Here is a 19483-nt window from a genome sequence, read left to right on the forward strand (position 1 = left end):
ACCTTCATTCCACAACCATTTAAGCCTCATGCGGGTGTTTCCAACTCAGGTACTCATGAAGATCACCTAAGGAGCGTTTCAACACTCTTATCTCCAGAAAGTTTCCAACACACCAACTATGTTAAATTTTCTGCTAACAGAACCCAAACATTAGCATTCTCTGTCTGCGACCAGGAAACCTGCTTGGTACTTAAGTAGTACATGGGTCTAGTAACTGATTTGGGACCTCAGATTCCTTCTTTGCAAAATGATCATAATAAAACTTCCTAAAGTCAAAATGGAGCCCCAAATCAAGGTTTATGTTTATTCTCTCTCCTTCTCCCTCTCCCTCCCTCTCTCTCCCTTTCCCTCTCTCTCCCTCCCTCTCTCTCTGTCTCTGTCTCTCTCTCTCTGTGCGCGTGTATGTATGTATTCATGCAAGTGTGTCACAGTGTACATGTGGAAGTCAGAGTACAACTTATCTTTAACCATGTGTATCCCAAGGATCAAACTCAGGTTGTAAGACTTGGTGGAAATGGTCTTTACCTGACAAGCCATCTCAACAGTGAAGTAAAATATTAGCCAGGGATGGTGAAGCATGGATGCAATCCCAGCACTCCAGAAACAAAAGTGGGTGGATTAAGAGTTTGAGGTCAGTCAAACATGGTACCACACATGCCAGCACTTGGGAGGGGGATGAAGGAAGATTAGCAGTTCAAGACCATCCTAAACTACATATCAAGTTGGCTACCTAAGATCATGCCCTCCCCCTACACCCTATCCAAAAAAAAGGAAAAGAGAGAGAGACTGAGGCCAGCTTGGATTACATAGTGAACTCTATCTCAAAATGCAAAAGAGAAAGCAAGAAAGAAGCAAATGGGAAATGGTAGTTGTAGAATCTAAAAGTGTTCAGTGCCAAATTCTTTTAACCTTACTGTATGTTTGAAAACACTTTTAATTAAAAAAAAGTAAGCTGGGCATGGTGACGTACACCTTTAATCCCACCACTCTGGAGGCAGAGGTAGGCAGATCTCTGTGAGTTTGAGGTCAGCCTGTCTACAAGGGTGAGTTCCAGGCCAGTCAGGGCTATATAATAAGATCCTGTCTTGTCTCAGTTAGGGTTTCTATTGCTGTGAAGAGACACCAGGACCACAGCAACTCTTATAGAGGAAAACATTTCATTGGGGCTGGCTCATACTTCAGAGGTTTAGTCCATTATCGTCATGGCAGGAAGCATAGTGGCATGCAGGCAGACATGGTGCTGGAGAAGGAGCTGAGAGTTCTACATCTGGATCCGAAGGCAGCAGGGAGAGACTGAGCCACTAGGCTGCTTTGAGCTTCTGAGACCTCAAAGCCTACCCCCTAGCGACATAGTTCCTCCAACAAAGCCACACCTACTGTAGCAAAGCCACACCACCTAATAGTGCCATTTCCTATGAGCCTATGGGGGCCATTTTCTTTCAAATTACCACATGTCTCAAAAAAATGAGATTAAATAAATTAAATAGGTGCCAAGAGCTACCTGATAGCCCTCTCCTCATGGAAGAGGGAGTGTAAGTAGATGGGCAAACCCTTTCGCTTGGTGTAAACATCAACACATACTTCCAAGTTCCAGGCAAGTCTAAGACTCTGATGTGTGGCCAGTGACTGACAACGTTTTTGTTGTTCTTGTTGTTTTTGTTCTTGTTGTGTTGAGACAGGGTTTCTTTGTGTAGCCCTGGCTGTTCTGGAACTTGCCCTGTAGACCAGGTTGGCCTCAACTCAGAGATTCACCTGCCTCTGCCTCCCAAGTGCTGGGATTAGAAGTGTGTGCCACCATGCCCAATGACAACAAATTTTTATTTAACCCACAGCTGTATGTAATTTTCCTTTATACCTGATCTTCCTCCGGGGTAGGGGGAAGAGGCTTTTTTGTTTTTCGATGAGAACTCCCAGGTTTTAAGCCTGTAAAACAAGAAGCCAGTGATAGTATAAAATGCATTTTAGGGGAAGGCCCAGAGACAGGTTTGGTTCCGGGCTTTGCTGTTGTATACACTGCATTTGGCAAGTCAAAAGAAGATTCTAGGTGCCTAGTCACTCACCTTAGCATAATACCAGCTGGATTTCAGACCCCATTAACTAATCCCTCCCACCAGCAGTCCAAATGTGCAAATTTGTGCCGTGTCCTTGAATTTGACAGACCCTTGAGACCATGATGGAAATAATGCCAAAGGAAGGAGAAATCAGGATGAGGATGCAGTTGTCTGAAGCCTTGGGTTCCATCCCCAGCAACACACACACACACACACACACACACACACACACACACACAGTGGGGGGGTACTGATCAGATATCTTACTTCCATTCCTGTTCTCCAAAATTTGGCAGCCCATAGCATTTTTGGCTGTCTGAGAGCAGCAGAGATACTGTCCATCGATCCAGAAGCAAGGGTGGTATTTCTGTACCAGGTCACTGTTGTACCGGATTACTGTTGCGAGAGAAAAGAAAAATCACCCAGAACGTGCCAGAGAACATACCAGCTGCCTGCTTTCCTCTTTGCCAGAGGGAAGTGTTGAGCATCCAACAACTACTCTCTTTCCTTAAGCATCACCCTGAAGGACAGGGACAGCAAGCAGCCTGGTTGGTTCACAGAAGTAGCTTGGCCTGCCTGTTTGCACCAACTCCAATTATTTCCTGCACAGTTGTCTTTAGTGGTCTGTCATAGGGACTATTCTCCAATCAACACAATAAGACGAGCTGGTGGCTCCAGAACCCAATGGTAAAGATATTGTTTGCGTTTTCCCAGCAAGGCAGTTGTTAATTATGGTGTTTGTTTTTCAGAGGAGAGAAATAAATGTACCCAGGTCTAACTCATTCCATATTTTAGCATACCAATTTTCGGGTTCCCACTTCGTGAGTCATCTTTTTTTTTTTTTTTTTTTTTTTTTTTTTTTTTTTTTTTTTTTTTTTTTTTTGGTTTTTCGAGACAGGGTTTCTCTGTATAGCTTTGCGCCTCTCCTGGAACTCACTCGGTAGCCCAGACTGGCCTCGAACTCACAGAGATCCGCCTGCCTCTGCCTCCCGAGTGCTGGGATTAAAGGCGTGCGCCACCACCGCCCGGCTGTGAGTCATCTTTTTATTATTTGTTTGTTGAGACAGAGTCTCACTTTGTAGCCCAGGCTGGTCTAGAATTCACTATGTAGTCTGGGGTAGTTTTATACTCAAAATTAACGACGGCCACCTCGGTCTCCATGTCTTGAGGTTCCAGGTGTGAGCTACTCTGCCTGGATCCTGAGTCATGCTTTAGTGACACCTGCCTTAGGGAGAGCGTGCAGCATTAGGCTTCCTGTGTGAAGAATAATTAGTAGGATTGAGCTTAAGGGAACTGTGAGTCTGCCTTTAGGGAAAAAAAAACAAACACACACACAAACCAAAAAAACATCAAGATCCCAATCTTCCTTGGCCGCTGACTAAGATAGGTATAATATATATAATGTATATATATATATATATATGTATGTATGTATGTATGTATAAAATCATCTTATTGCAAGCTGGGTGCTGGTGGCACATGCCTTTAATCCCAGCACTGGGGAGGCAGAGGCAGGAGGATCTCTGTGAGTTCGAGGCCAGCCTGGTCTACAAAGCCAGTTCCAGGACAGCCAGGGCCACACAGAGAAACCCTGTCTGGGGGGGTGGGGTGGGGGGTAGTGGCATACACTGGTAATCCCAGAACTCAGAAAGTAAAGGCAGAAGTTCAAGGACATCTATCCATAACTACACATCAAGTTTGAGGCCAGTCTGGGCTACAAGAAACCCTTTCTCAAAAAATAAACAAGTAAAACAACAGAAGGGTGCTTTTCACAACATGCATTGGGGGAGGGGTGCGTGTGGTGGTGCTAGGGATTGAGCATGCTAGGCAAGTGCTGTACCACTGAGCAACATTCCCAGTTCCTCATCATGACCTTTGAGACTTTTTTTTAAGATTTGTTTATTATGTATGCAGAGTTCTGCCTGCATGTATGCCTGCAGGCCAGAAGAGGGCACCATATCTCATTACAGACGGTTGTGAGGCCACCATGTGGTTACTGGGAACTCAGACCCTCTGGAGGAGCAGCCAGTGCTCTTAACCTCTGAGCCATCTCTCCAGCCCCATTTTCCATCTCTCCAGCCCCACCTTTGAGGCTTTTACCCACTTTCCCCTGCCAACTTTTCAGAGTTCCTCTTCACCGTTACCTGTAGATGTAACCAACCTTCTTATTAAATAAGAAACGCAGAACGAATGCAAAGAAGAAAGCCTGCTGGGCGGTGGTGGCGCACGCCTTTAATCCCAGCACTCGGGAGGCAGAGGCAGGCGGATCTCTGTGAGTTCGAGGCCAGCCTGGGCTACCAAGTGAGCTCCAGTAAGAGGCGCAAAGCTACACAGAGAAACACTGTCTCAAAAAACAAAAACAAAAACAAAAACAAAGCAAAGAAGAAAGCCAAGAGGTCAGAGCTAAGAGCTAAAACCTTACCCTTCCTCCTCCAGTGGTCCTACCTCTCCGAACCAGAGCTACCCCTGTGTTAAAGTCTTTATATAGAGTTCCTGTTCTGCCTTCTCATTGGTTGTAAACCCAACCACATGACCGCTTCCTCACAGCCTGTCTGTACAGACCTCCAGGTCTTCTACGGTTGGTATTGAGATTAAAGGCATGTGTATCCAATAATGGCTGTATCCCTGAACACACAGAGACTTACCCAGCTCTGCCTACCAAGTGCTGGGATTACAAGTGTGCGCCACCACTGCCCTGCTTTCCTATGGCTTGCTAATAGCTCTGACCCCCGGGCAACTTTATTTATTAACATACAAATAACATTTTAATACAAATAAAATATCACCATAATTACCAAGCACAGGGTGGTGGTAGTTGCATCACCTATAGAAACTTTAAAAACAGTAAGCCAGGCAGTGGTAGCGCACGCCTTTAATCCCAGCCCTGGGGAGGCAGAGTCAGGCGGATCTCTATGAGTTCGAGGCCAACCTGGTCTACAGAGCCAGATCCAGGACAGGCACCAAAAACTACACAGAGAAATGCTATCTCGAACCCCCCCCCAAAAAAGTAATGTAATACAAGTGACCAAATGTTTATCTGCCTTTAATTATTAGCAGGCACTGGTATTTCTAAATAATGCCACTGAAACTCCACCCTGTCTGAGCTAATTGCTCTGACCACAAGCGCTCTCTGCTTCTCCCACTGTGCTATTCCCTTCCCCAGGGGTTTCAAGACCTCCAGTTTGGGCTGGAGAGATGGCTCAGCGGTTAAGAGCACTGGCTGTTCTTCCAGAGGTCCTGAGTTCAATTCCCAGCACCCACATGGTGACTCACAACCATTTGTAATGAGATCTGGCGCCCTCTTCTGGCAGACAGAACACTGTATACACAATAAATAAATAAATCTTAAAAAGAAAAAAAGACCTCCAGTTCTTCTGTGCCTTCTTGACCACAGGGTACCAATAGACACTGCTAGAATACTTAACATCTAGCCACCCTGACAAACTAGTCTACGCTTATATGCTACTGGGGGGGGGGCGGGGAAGCGTCCTGCTTTCTACAATTTCAGTGTACTCATTAAAGAATCCTCCTCGCCACTGGGTGTAGTGGGCCACACCTTTAATCCCATCACTCAGAAGGCTGAGGCAGGCAGATCTCTGAGTTCCAGGCTAGCACTGTCTACAGAGCGAGTTCCAGGTCGTCCAAAGCTACATAGTGAGACCTTGTCTAAAAAAAGAAAAGAAGCTTGGCGGCGGCGGCGGCGGGCGGCGGCGGCGCACGCCTTTAATCCCAACACTTGGGGGGCAGAGGCAGGCAGATCTCTGTGAGTTCCAGGCCAGCCTGGTCTACAGAGTGAATTCTAGGACAGCCAAAGCTGCCGAAGAAACCCTGTCTCGAAAAACAAAAAAAGAAAAGACAAAAAAAGAATTACCAGGACAGCCAAGGCTACACAGAGAGACCCTGTCTTAAAACAAAACAAAACAAAAAGTAATTATAGGGCCATGTCTGTAATTCCAGCATTTGGGAGTCTCAGGCAGGAGGATTAGGAGTTCAAGGCCAACCTGAGTTACAAACAAGTTACAAGCCAGGCTGGGCTATGTGGTGATGAGACCCTAGCCCCAAAATTACAACAAGAAGGAACTGTTTACATTCCTAAATAGTGTCTGTTTCTTAAGAAGTCTCTCTGGGAGGGAGTGCTGGAGAGTGGGCTTAGCTGTTAAGAGCACTTGTTGCTCTTGCAGAGGACCTGGTTTTGGTTCTCAGCCCCCACGTAGTAGGTCACAACCATGTGTAACCCCAGTCCCAGGAGCTCTGATGTTGTCGTCTGACCTCTGCTGGCACCAAGCATGCACGAGGTGCACATACATACATGCAGGTAAATCACTAACATACATAAAATAAAATAATAGAAGGAAGTCACTTGGGGTTGCTAGCTCAGTGGTGGAATGATTGCCTCGGCTGTGGCCAGGCCTCCTGCATTATGCCTGGGCAGTCTAAAGTAGGAGGTACCATGAGTACCGGGCCAGCCTGGGATGCACAAGGAATTTTAAGCTAGCTTGGTCCGCATAGTGAAACCCTGTCTCAAAACAAACAAGACAAAGCAAAACAGCACCAGAACAAAACTGAAGACAGCATCCCTACTTTTGTTGGCTGTCTAGAGCTGTGTATTTCCAGCGACTTGGAAGAGAATTAGAAAGGCAGGGTGTTCCATCGGGAGAAGGTAGCTAGGTGGCCTGTCAGGAAAGTACAATGGTTGGTGCTTATCCTCTGAGTACTTGAAAGACTGATCCACGGCCCTCATGCTACCAGGAGACTGTCTACAATTCTGTTTCAAACGTGCATAATTCACTGCCCAGGTTCGTGGTTGAAGCTTTGCCTGTGCCTTCGTTCCGTTAATTTTGGTGAGGTCAGGACGCTTGCTGTATCTGAAGGTCAATTAGGATGGGCTTTGTTGAGCTTGACCAAACATACTCAAGAAGAAATGTGAGGCTGAAGTATGGAGTTGAGCAACAGAACAAGTGCTGAGCACAAACAAGGCTCTGGTTTTTTGTACTACCGCTGAAGAGGAGGAGGAGTGATAGGAGAGAAATGTTGGTTGTTTTTATCCACTGTTGTGTTCAAGGAAATGAAATGAAAGTGCCCATGGCTAAGTCCTAGCGATAAGGCTGTTTTATGGAAAGTCTCACTGAGAAAATTACTACAGACCAGGTGTGGTGATTCACACCTCTAATCCTAGCACTGAATCAGAAGGATGGCCATAAGTTCAATATGGGCCTGGGCTACAGTGTGAGATATCGCCACAAACCAAATAAAACAAAAATAGAAAAGGGGGCCAGTGGGATGGCTGCAGGTAAAGGCTCCTACCACCAAATCTGATCACCTGACTTCAATCCCCAGGATCCACAGGAGGAGGAGAAGAGCTGAATCCCACAAGGCAAGCTGTCCTCTGACCTCCAGACTTGTGGCACGGTACACAGGCTTGCACCCACATACATTCAAACTTAATAAAAAGGTGGAGGGATGGGAGAAGAGGAGGAGGAGGAAGAGGAAAAGGAGGTGAAGGAGGAGGATGAAGAGGAGGAAGGGAAATGGGAAGTGGATGAAAAGGAGAAGAAGAAGAAACGGGAAACAGAAAATACAGTGGCTGGATATTAGGTCCTGCTTTAAAAATTAAGGCCTGCTTACGATAAATTACACAGACCTATGGTGTATAGCAAGTCACTATTATAACTCATTGCTTAACCTCACTTAGATCTAATACTTCAGAAGGCTCCTCCATGCCTCTTTATGATTAACCCCCCTCCCTCAGTAATCAATACTCATGAAATCTTCTCCTTTGTGTGTTGGTGATTTCCACTTGATGCTTTTTTTTTTTTTTTTGATTTTTCGAGACAGGGCTTCTCTGTAGTTTTGCGCCTTTCCTGGAACTCACTTTGTAGACCAGGCTGGCCTCGAACTCACAGAGATCCGCCTGCCTCTGCCTCCCGAGTGCTGGGATTAAAGGCGTGCGCCACCACCGCCCGGCCCACTTGATGCTTTTTAACTCAAGACAAGGATAGTATTAGTATAATGAAACTTGAAGGTTCCTAATAACGTTTTTTCATTGAGGGTTTTTTTTTTTTGAGAAAGGGTCTCAAAATATGTAGCCCTGGCTGGCCTAGAACTCTATGTAGACCAGGCTAGCCTGGGACTCACAAAGATCCTCCTGCCTCTGCCTGTCGAGTGCTGGAATTAAAGGCGTGCGCCACCACAGCAAGCAGGACAGATCACTATTTTCCATTATTAGCACCAAAGACTATCCTGAGATTATTAGGACTTTCATCTAAATCTCTCAGCAACAATATTAACTGTTAGAAGATGCTCCTGCTTCGTCTCCTCAGAGTGACTCAGGCAGCTGAAAGCCAGTTGAGTCTAAAAAGATGCCACTGTTATGTGAGCTCTGAGCGCCGTTTCCATGCAGGCTAGCAACATGCCATCCTGGTCCTTTGGGGGGCCCTTGACCCAACTTTAGCTCATGGAACTACTTCTACACTGAAGTTCTGCCTCTTTATTTTAATATGCTGGGTATCAAGGCCCAGGGCCTTGCATATAGTAGGCAAGTCCTTTACCACTGAGATACATCTTCAGTCCTGTAGGTTTTTGGGGGGGGAGAGGGATAAAGAAAGAAGAAAGAGAGACCACAATTCAAAAACAGCAAGATATGAAACATGGTTTCTCATCTAACTCCTCTGTAACATTTGTGTGTGTGTGTGTGTGTATGTGTGTGTGTGTGTGTGTGTGTGTGTGTGTGTGTGTGTGTGTGTGTGTAAAATATGTCCTGGGGATATCTAAAAATTATTGAGAACAGTAATAAAGCCCAGTAAACTTTTGAAGAAGAGGAGGAGGAGGAGGAGGAAGAGGAGGAGGAGGAGGAGGAGGAGGAGGAGGAGGAGGAAGAGGAGAAGGAGAAAAAGCAGCCCCTGCTTTGTCTCCTGTGGGATGTCCAAACAGGTTTGACAAGTCATACCAGAGGCGGCTTCAGCAAAACAGAAGGGAAAGCAAAACTGTACCTAGCCACACTGACTACTGGCCATTAGCAATCCAGCTGAAGTGACAGTGTTTTTGTTGTCTTAGCGTTATGAGTTGCCTATTGTAATTTTGGTTAATGAACTTGGTTTGGAAATTAGTGTTTGAGGTGTAAAAGAACTGCTAACTCACACATTTCTCCCTTGCTTCTCCTCAGATAGTCTGCCCATGGTTTCCTGTTTCCTAACTTGCTGCCAGCCATTATTGCAGAGCCTACATTGGTGGTAGGTACCCACTCCCACACAAACATCTATTTGTGCATCTTTTTATCAACTGCTTTTTGTGTGCAAGACATTGAACGCAACACTGTCAAGGGAACCAAAGAAGGACAAATACAGATGCCCTCCATAACTCTTGTGTCAGTGTCTAGGAATAGCTCTCTGACTTGGAAATCGTGTGTTTGTTTAGAGAATGGAGTCTCAAGCCTGTAGTCGCCACTGATTAGCTATGTGCTCATGAGCAGTTATGTCACTTCTTTGAACCTCACTTCTTTCACCTGGAAATAGGAGAATGGTACATTATCGAACTGTTGTGAGGATTAAATGAGCTGATACATTTGAAGCACTAATCACAGACCCCGGTGCAGAGTAATTGCCTGTGAGGTGCTGGTTATTGTTGCTATGAGTCCAAGATAATTGGGAGAATGAAACACAATACATAGAAGCTACTCAATAACTGAATGGTCCTTCCCTCCCTTTTCTCCTTCAGTTTGAAAGAATTGGTGATTGGAATTTGTACTGATACTTCCAAGGGGGTGAACAAGGCAAACCACTGAGCCCCGGCGTCTAAATGTTTGTGAAGACAAAGGGCTGGCGTGCGATAACCCAACTGTGCCGTTATCGGGCTGCCCTCCTCCTTCCTGTTTCTCTAGGCAGCCTTTCCTGATGGCAACTCAACCAGTTAATCTCTCAGTCACTTGACATGTAGCTATATATACACACACGAGAATATGCGCATGCATCCTGTGCTGCACGCATTTACAGTGAAACTTGTCTTTATCACTGTGTGGTGAAACACTGAGGAAGTGTTCAAGTTTAGGTCTTCACAGAGCAATGACTACAAAGCAGCTCCTTCGGAGATAGTTACCCACAAGGAGGAGATGGCTGCCCTGTCTTATCTACTGCCTTATGGTTTTTCTCATACTTTCACATATGTTATTATTTGTTTGATTCTTAGGCAACTCTGGAGGTGGGTATGGCAGGCTTTATCATCATTGCCATTTGGGAGAAAAAGCTGGACCACCAAGAAGCCCATGGCCTACTTGCCAAAAGTCAATAATAGAAAGTGGCTTGAAACCAAACTCTTTGTCTCTGACCTCAAGCACTCTCACACCCCATCTAATTAATTTTTCGAGCTAGGTAGTTCACATCCAGGACTTTAAATACTGTATGATCACTGAGCAACATACCACCTTTGTAAATGGTGCAGCATTCATAGATATTGTTATGTAAAGTTTCATATAAATAAAATGAAGGTGTCCATAATTACAAAACTGCATTATGCTGGGCAATGGTGGCGCACGCCTTTAATCCCAGCACTCAGGAGGCAGAGGCAGGCGAATCTCTGTGACTTCAAGGCTAGCCTGGTCTACAGAGTGAGTTCCAGGACAGTCAGGGCTACACAGAGAAACCTTGTCTCGAAAAAAACAAACAACAAACAAACAAAAAAGATTCAAAACTGCATTAGAAAGGGCTGATGGGGTGGCTTCCTGGGTAATGGAGCTTTCCACGAAGGCTAACAGCCCAAGTTTCATTCCTAGAACCCACAATGGGAGGAGAAACCCGACTGCTGAAAGTATCTCCACATACATGCTGGGGCGTGCAGGCACACACACACACACACACACACACACACACACACACACACACACACAAATAATAATAATAAAAACATTTAAAACGCACAAAAATTGTGCTGGAGAGATGACAGAACTGGGTTACAACTCAGTCTAGTATGTTATCTTTTATTCCTGTGATGGAGTAGTGATCCACTGAGGCGAAACTCTCTCACTGTCCTCTCTCCTTCCTCCATGAGCCCTTTCTCTTTCATTCATTCGTTCTTCCTTCCTCTCTGCTTCATGTCTCCATCTCTCTCTTTTCCTCTCTTTGTTACAATTTCGTTCTTTTCCTTTCTAAAACTAGTTTGCTTTCAAAGGAATCCTCACCATTTTTGAGCTGGTGAATCCAACGTTTTCTCAGTTCTTCAGTTGGGGAGAAAACATAAAGCGGTCCTTCATCATATACAACCTGGAGTGATGAACACAGCAAATTTTAAGGTTAGGATTCAGAAATTAGAAGAAACATCTCAGCGCAATGAGTGAATCTTAAGGAACAGCACTGTATATCTGTCGTATAAAAGAAAGAAGGAAAACTGGTGTATTCAGTTAGCAGTGGTTCAGGGGTCAGGTAAACCAGTTGAAGAAGTCCTAAACTGCTCATGTCCAGGGATGTAAGACTTCAAAGCTTGAGGCTGGAGAGATGGCTCAGAGGTTAAGAGCATTTGTTGCTCTTCCAGAGGACCTGGGTTCAATCCCCAGCAACCGTATGGTGGCTCACAACCATCTACAATGAGATCTGGTGTATACATAAAAAATAAGTAAATCTTTAAAAAAAAAACTTTAGAAAAAGACTTTAAAGTTCTTAGCTTTTGAATACTCAAGTCCTCTTGGTGTATGTTTTAATTTATGTGCCTATTTAGTACACAATGTCTTCCTTAACATTTGGTAGAGGTTTTTTTTTTCTTTCCTTTAACAAGGGATATTTTGTGATCTCAGTATTAAATTTTGGTTTATATGGAAGAAAACTGAAAGGATAATCTATATGACTTAAACTTTGATTATTATTTATGTGGTTTTTGGCTTGGAAAAGAGGGAGTAAAAATTTAATTCATGACTGTTACAACCCTTTCCAGCGGCCTTCTCTCATTAATATTTGCCAAAACAAATTTGGAACTACAAACTTATTTCAAATTGGGTAAGTATTTATCAGGGACTATCATCAAATCAGTATTTTTAAACACTTACCATGTTCGTTATGCTGGGTATTACACACATGCATAAAATATAAAAGGTTTGGTTCTGACGTCAAGCATGGTGACTTATACCTATAATCCCATCACTCAGGAAGCTGAGGCAGGAGGATGGTAAATTTTAGGCTAGCCTGAGTACATAGTGAAGTAGTGTCTCAAAAAAAAAAATCTGTATCTAACCCTCATAGAGTTAGCAGATATCATACAATGAATTCTAAAGTCAAATACAAGTTATCTTTGAATTACGAATTATTTTTATTTATACACTGCCATTCTTCATCATCTGCTCATGCAGCCAAACAAGATCATCATGTTCAAAGACAGTGGTAATAAAAACTACGTCACAAACACCCTTCTTTCACAAGTTAGCCACGAAAGAAATGGTTCTACAGTTTTCTCTGTGCTTGTTGGGCTCGCTTGTGCCCGTACATCCATGACAGAAAGCCCCTCCCCTGAGACTTTCCACTTCCTTTTCTGCCTCTCACTGCTGCTGAGGCTGCTACATTCACTGCGTGGGGCCTACACGTTTCTCAGGATACGAGCAAGGCAGTTTGAAGCCCAGCTCGCACTCTTTTCTATGGCTTATGCTGCATCTCTCAAAAAGATGTTCCTCACCTGCTTCAGTCTAGACCGGAATGTCTGTTTTATGTCAATAAACCTTTCCCACACTGAACTTCCTAATACTCCCCCTTCCCTCCCCTTTTCTGTCTTTTCAACCCACATGACCGCCATTAAATAGACCTGCAGAGCCAGAAGGAAGTGAAATGATCAGTCAACAAGCAGAGTGTCTTTCTCAATTCAGCCATCATAGACAAGACATATCATAATAGGCCTGGTGTTTATTTAGAATCTTTTTGAGGTGTAGATATGGAAAGAAATTGTGTTAGATGAGAAAAACACAAAAGGAAATATACTTGTCAATCTCATATATTGAATTTAAAAATTTAAATGTTAAATAAACAAATAAATAAATAAGCCTTTGCTGGATGGCCAAGAGGCTTCTGCTGCATATTTACTAAATGAAGGGCTTCCAGTAGTAAATATATCTCATTTGCAGCTCAGAAGCATCTTGTAAGGACCTGAGAGTCATTCTCATGAACATTAGCATTCAAAGACTAAGACCTCTGTCTCTAAAACTCCATGGAAGGCCAGAATCCTAACTTCTGTCTGTAGCATGAACCTTAAAAGGTCTTATTAATAAAAACAAACCCGGAGCCAGGTATTGAGGTGAACGCTGGAAGATCAGAGAAGCAGAACCAGCCACAGCTAACCTCACCTTGCCAATTCCTCAGCTGATCTTGTTTCCTCAGACTGGAAGCCCCTAAGTCCTCAGTTTCTCTGATCATTCAGCATTCACCCCAATACCTGGCTCTGGGTTTGTTTTTTGTTAATAAGACCTTTTAAGATTCGTGCTACATCCGTCTGTCGTTACCAGCCAACAAACACAACTGGCGGAATCATGTTTACACCAAGCTACCCTTTGTTTGCTTTTCTCTGACTTCAAAAGAAATCATTAATCCTGCAAGTAACACAGCTGGGGTATGTATTAGCCAGCCCTAGTTTTGCTGTAAATAAGAGCTCTGATACAGGGTTAATTATAATAATGTTTGCCTAGTTACCTTTCAGAGACCTCCAAGGTCTCTTCCCAACCAATATCACCAGTTCTGACTGGGTGTGGCAGCACTGGTTAGGAAACCTGCTATCCCAGCAACTGGGTGATTATGGTAGGACAATCGGAAGTCTGAGACCTGCCTCACACCTCCTAGAGGGACATCTTTTTAAAAACTGGAGGAGAGAGGAAGAGGAAGGTTAATATGGCGAGTTTAGTAGAGAGAGGGTAAAGACTAAAAGGGAGATGAGGGTTAGGAGAGAGAGGAAGAGGGTTAGGACAAAGGGGGAGAAGATTAGGAGAGGGGGTTAGGAGGGACAGAGAGAGAGAGAGAGAGAGAGAGAGAGAGAGAGAGAGAGAGAGAGAGAGAGAGAGAGAGAGTGTGTTTGTGTGTGTGTGTGTGAGAGAGAGAGAGAGAGGGTGTGTGTGTGTGTGAAAGAGAGAGAGTGTGTGTGTGTGTGTGTGTGTGTGAGAGAGAGAGAGAGAGAGAGAGAGAGAGAGAGAGAGAGAGAGAGAGAGAGAGAGAGAATTAGGATGGGTAGGATGTAGTGGGTGGCTGGCTGTGCTATGCCCTGAAGCCTGCCTCTAGGGAAGTAGCAGGTAGCTATTAGGTACCTGCCCCTGGGGCACGGCCTCCGGGAATCCTTAAGACCAGAGATGCACTTATGGGTTGCTCTCTCTTCCTTGTGAATGTTGGATGATGCTGAGACAGACCATGGCAGAGTTCTCCAGAGAACAGCGTTGGCACGTGCCTCACCTTTCCAGAATCCTGCTATAATCCCTATTACCTGTATTGTGAGTTTCCTGTATTGTGAGTTAACCCCCCCCCAATAAATTCCTTTAATCATTAAACTATTTCCATGGATTGATATCGATTTAATCTCATTAGTAGTATGGTGGGAGAGGGAATTAGGAGAAACCATTGACTCTTCAGTTGGTCCTGTGCAGATTCTCAAGGAATGGTCTAGAACTGAAAACTCCACCCCCATATTACGTCATTTTCTGAACATATGTCCCACAGAGAGCCATGACAATTGACTTCACATTTGCTGACAACTGATTATCTTTAACAACCTGTCTCCATACCTTAAATTGCCCCACTTATTTTTCTGATAAATGTCCTTCAACCCTTTGAGGGAGGACAATCTGAGACTTGCATCTCCTACTTCCACAACTGTCTGCCTTGGAAATGAACTCTTTCTCTCTTGGAAACTCATCTCAGTGGCTGGCATACTATGCAGTGGGCCAAACTGGCCTGGTTTCCTAACGTGACTTCCTTGACTACTTCGATTTCTGCTCCCGGGGACCTAGTATCCTTCACCTGATACCTAATGACTTCATTACAGAGGCGTTTCCAGAGTGGGTTAGAGAAAATAACTCACCTGGAACGGGTACGGGAACCTTTCAATGATTGAAATCTGTTCCATTTCACTGGACTCCTCACCCCTCCTCTGTAACGAAAGAAGGAAGTACAGTTACCTATGGATGTTGTGGTGGTGTGGATGAGAGTGGCCCCCGTTGGCTAACATCTATTTGAATACTTGGCCCCCGAGTGATGGAACTTTGGGGGGAAGGATTAGGAGGTGTGGTCTTGTTGGAGGATTTGGGGTTTCAAAAAACTCATTCCCAGCCGCTCAGCTTCCAAGTTGTAAATCAAGATGTAAGCTCTCAGCTGTTCCTGTGGACATGCCTTTACTCTATCATCATGGACTCTGACCTGCTCAAACCATAAGCCCCAAATTCAACACTTTCTTTTATAAGTTGTTTTGGCCATGGTGTTCTAGCACAGTAACAGAAAAATAGGTAGGACAGAAGTGCTGCTCTTTTCTGAATTTCTTTAGGTTTTGGGAATCTTCTACCGTGGATTTAGAAAACATTTGCAAAAGTCAGTTCTTACTTTTTAAAAAATATTTATTTTGTATTTATTTATATATACGTGAAATGTCCACAGATGCCAGAAAAAAGCATGGTATGCCCAGGAGCTGGAGTTATGGCATTTGTGAGCCATCCGCTATGGGTGCTGGGAACTGTACTTATGCCCTCTGCAAGAGCAGCAATTGCTCTTAACTACTGAGCCAAATCTCTAGGCCCCAAAATGATTTCTTTTTTTTTTTCCAAAATAATTTCGTAATGATTACTTCCCATAGACCCATAGACATTTCAAATCATTAGCAAAACTGTAGCTTCTCAATAATTGGTGCTAGGAATTGCATAGCTATTTCACATCACACCCCAGTGTGAAGTTCAGGCAGATTGAAGAGCATAAGATGAAAGTAGAACTATTATGGGGTGGGGCTGTAGTTCAGTGCTAGAGTGCTTGCCTTGTGCGCATGAAGTTCTGGGTTCAATTACCAGCATGGCCAAAAAAACGAATAAAGAACTTATGGTCTGGGAGCGATGGTATGCACCTGTAATCCCAGCGCTCGGAAGCTTGAGGCTACAGAGGGAGATCAAGCCAACCTGGGCTACCTGGGCCACAGAGCGAAAGTGTCAAAAACACAAACAGAAAAAGACAGAAACAAAAAGAAGAAAGAGCTGTGTGTGGTGACATATGCATTTCATTTTACCACCTGGGAGGCAGAGGCTGCTCTCTGTAAGTTCAAAGCCAGCCTAGTCAGCCAGAAATACATAGTGAGACCATTTCTCAGAGAGGAGAGAGAGAGAGAGAAGATGAAGGGAAAAAAATGAAGGAAGGAAAGAAACTGCTGTTTGGGCAGAATAAAATAAACCAAAACCAAACTTAAAGATTAAAAAACTGGAAGCATATTTTCAATACATTAATATTAACAAAGGACTGATATTCTTATATCAAGATGTCTTTAAAAGTGTTAGAAACATAGTAAATATCTCAATAAAAGTGGGCCAAAAGATGAACATGCAATTCACAAATGAAAAAAATATAAATGAGGAGTCGACACATTATTGTCCAGTCTTATAAGTAAAAAATAAGTCAGCGATGAAATATTATTTTTCTTCTCTGAAAAATCGACTAGTATTTAAAATATCATGCTAAAAAAAATCTTACGTTATAAAGATGAAGAAAATACCACCTTACATAGTTTATAGGACTATAAGATACCATAATTCCCCTTCTAGAAACTGAAATGGAATAGAAACAAAATTAATAAATGCATTGGGGCTGGAAAGATGGCTCAGTGGCTAAGAGCACTGGCTGTTCTTGCAAAGGAGTAGATTTAACTCTCAGGAGGCACACCACAGCTCACAAACACCTGTAACTTCAGGTCCAGTGAATCTGACACCGTCTTCTGGCCTCCTTTTGTACCAGGCATGCACACACTGCATATATATATATGCAGGCAAAATGCTCAAGCACTTTAAAAAATGTTTGGGGCTGAAGATTGCTCAGCAGTTAAAAGCACTTGCTGATCTTCAAAGGAGCGGGATTTGGTTCCCAGTACCTACATGGAGGCTCACAATTGCCTATAACTTCAGTTCCATGGGATCCTACACTAGATCTGATACAGTGTTCTGGCCTCCACTGGCACCAGGTACTAAGCATATATGTGGTGAGCATACATGCAGGCAAACATTCACAAAATAATAAGCCTTAAAAAAAAATAAGGGTGGAGTGCTAAAGAGATGACTCAGAGGTTAAGAGCACTGGCTGCTTTTGCAGAGGACCTGGGTTTGATTCCCAACACCAACATGGCTGCTTCCAAACATCTGTAACTCCAGTTTTAGGGAATCTGACTCCCCCTTCTGGCCTCCTCAGGCACTGCACACATGGTACATATACATACAGGCAAAACACCCATATACATAAAATAATAAAATAATTTTTAAAAATAAGGTGGAGAGGACCAACAAAATGACTCATAGAGTAAAGGCACTTGTCACACAACCTGGTGACCTGAGTTCAGTCTCCAGGAACTTCATGATGGAAGGCGAGAACTGATTTCCTCAAGTTGTCCTCTGGCTTCCATACTCATACTATACCACTTTTGAACCCACCCACTGACACTCGATAGATGATAGATAGATAGATAGATAGATAGATAGATAGATAGATAGATAGATAGATAGATAGATGGATGGATGGATAGATAGACAGACAGATAGATGATAGATAGATAGATAGATAGATAGATACATACATACATACATACATACATACATGCATACATACATAGATTAGTGTATCGAGGCATGCTGGTACATGCCTTTAATCTTAGCACTCAGGAGGCTGAGGCAGGTGGATCTCTGAGTTTGAGTTCAGCCTGTTCTACATAGTGAAATCCTGGCCAGCCAGAGCTCCATAGTGAGACCCTGTCTCAAATAAATAAATAAATGGACAGGTAGATAGATTAGATAAATATAACGAAAAACATTTTAAAGGGAAAAGAATGAGGAGAAAAGCCGGGCAGTGGTGGTGCATGCTTTTAATCCCAGCACTCGGGAGGCAGAGGCAGGCGGATCTCTGTGAGTTCGAGGCCAGCCTGGGCTACAGAGTGAGTTCCAGGAAAGGCGCAAAACTACACAGAGAAACCCTGTCTCGAAAAACCAAAAAAAGAAAAAAAAGAAAAAAAAAGCATGAGGAGAAAGACTGAGAAGGCACCTGACCTGGCCTCCTGCCTTCCACAGGCACCCAGACAGATGCACATGCGTTTGCATACACTTACACCACGCACACCCAGAAAAAAATAAACCAAAAATCTAAAATACCAACTCCCTCCCAAAGAAAATAAAGGTAAATTGTAAAGCAAGGTGTAGAGTAGTATTGGATTCTAATTATATAATATATATCAGTGCATGTGTATTGCTGGTGGAGAAAAATATATTTAAATCTGTATGTACCAGTATGATAATTATTACTTAAGTGGATAATGGAATTGACATCATTTTATCTTAGTTTTGTGATTTCTATATTTTTCCAGTTTCTACATTAAATATACATACTCTTATAAAAAAGAAAAATAAAAATAACAAAAAAAAATCAACTCAATAATCAGCAGGTGCTATTCCCTGGAAAGAGCCTGGGAATTCAGGGAGAATAAACAATGAGATAGTAAAGAATCTAATCTTGGGGACTGGAGAGATGGCTCAGTAGTTAAGAGTACTGTCTGCTCTTCTAGAGGAGCCTGGTTTAGTTTCCAGCACCTGTACGGTGGCTCACAACCATCTCTGTAACTCTAGCTCCAGAGGATCCAATGTCTCTGCAGGCCTCTTCAGGTACAAGGCAAGAAGGTAGCACACAGACATACATACAAGCAAAACACCCACACACATACACATAATAAAATAATAATTATTGTGAAATTTTAAAAAGTAGACTCTAATTTCATGCCTGTAATATCAGCACTTGGAGGGCTGAGGTAGAATTGCAAAGAATTAAAGGTCAACCTGAGCTGCATGGTGAGTTCCAGGCCAGCCTAGGTTACAGAGTGAGACTCCAAATAAATAAAGGAAGGAAGGAAGGAAGGAAGGAAGGAAGGAAGGAAGGAAGGAAGGAAGGAAGGAAGGAAGGAAGGAAGCTCTTTTAAAAAATGTCCTGTGGATATCTGAATAGAGGGGGCCATTTTGGGGATAGGGAGAAACTTGGTGCCAAGGAAACTCCCAGAAATCCACAAGGACGACTCCAGATTAGACTACTAGCAATAGTGGAGAGGGTGCCTGAACTAGCTTACTCCAGTAATCAGATTGGTGACTACCCTAACTGTCATCATAGAACCTTCATCCAGTAACTGATGGAAGCAGATGCAGAGATTCACAGGCAAGCATTGGGCCATGCTCCGGGAGTCTAGTCAAAGACAGGGAGGAGGGATTGTACAGA

The 19483-nt window shown here is 43.5% G+C and overlaps 1 protein-coding gene across 2 annotated transcripts in view; it reads right to left on the reverse strand.

Moving 5' to 3' along the window:
• Btk (Bruton tyrosine kinase) overlaps positions 1–19483 on the reverse strand; it is a 44589-nt gene that overhangs the window by 14878 nt on the left and 10228 nt on the right. For both annotated transcript variants that reach the window (XM_052735669.1, XM_052735678.1), the window contains exons 4-7: positions 15075–15143; positions 11221–11302; positions 2319–2447; positions 1856–1923 (exon numbers count right to left, since the gene is read on the reverse strand). In XM_052735669.1, coding sequence (XP_052591629.1) covers positions 1856–1923; positions 2319–2447; positions 11221–11302; positions 15075–15143 — 348 coding nt within the window. The remainder of the gene's footprint in view (positions 1–1855; positions 1924–2318; positions 2448–11220; positions 11303–15074; positions 15144–19483) is intronic.

This window comes from Peromyscus californicus, unplaced genomic scaffold (genome assembly GCF_007827085.1).
Source record: "Peromyscus californicus insignis strain IS unplaced genomic scaffold, ASM782708v3 Scaffold_10__1_contigs__length_136768540, whole genome shotgun sequence".
In the NCBI taxonomy this organism is placed as follows: Eukaryota; Metazoa; Chordata; class Mammalia; order Rodentia; family Cricetidae; genus Peromyscus; species Peromyscus californicus.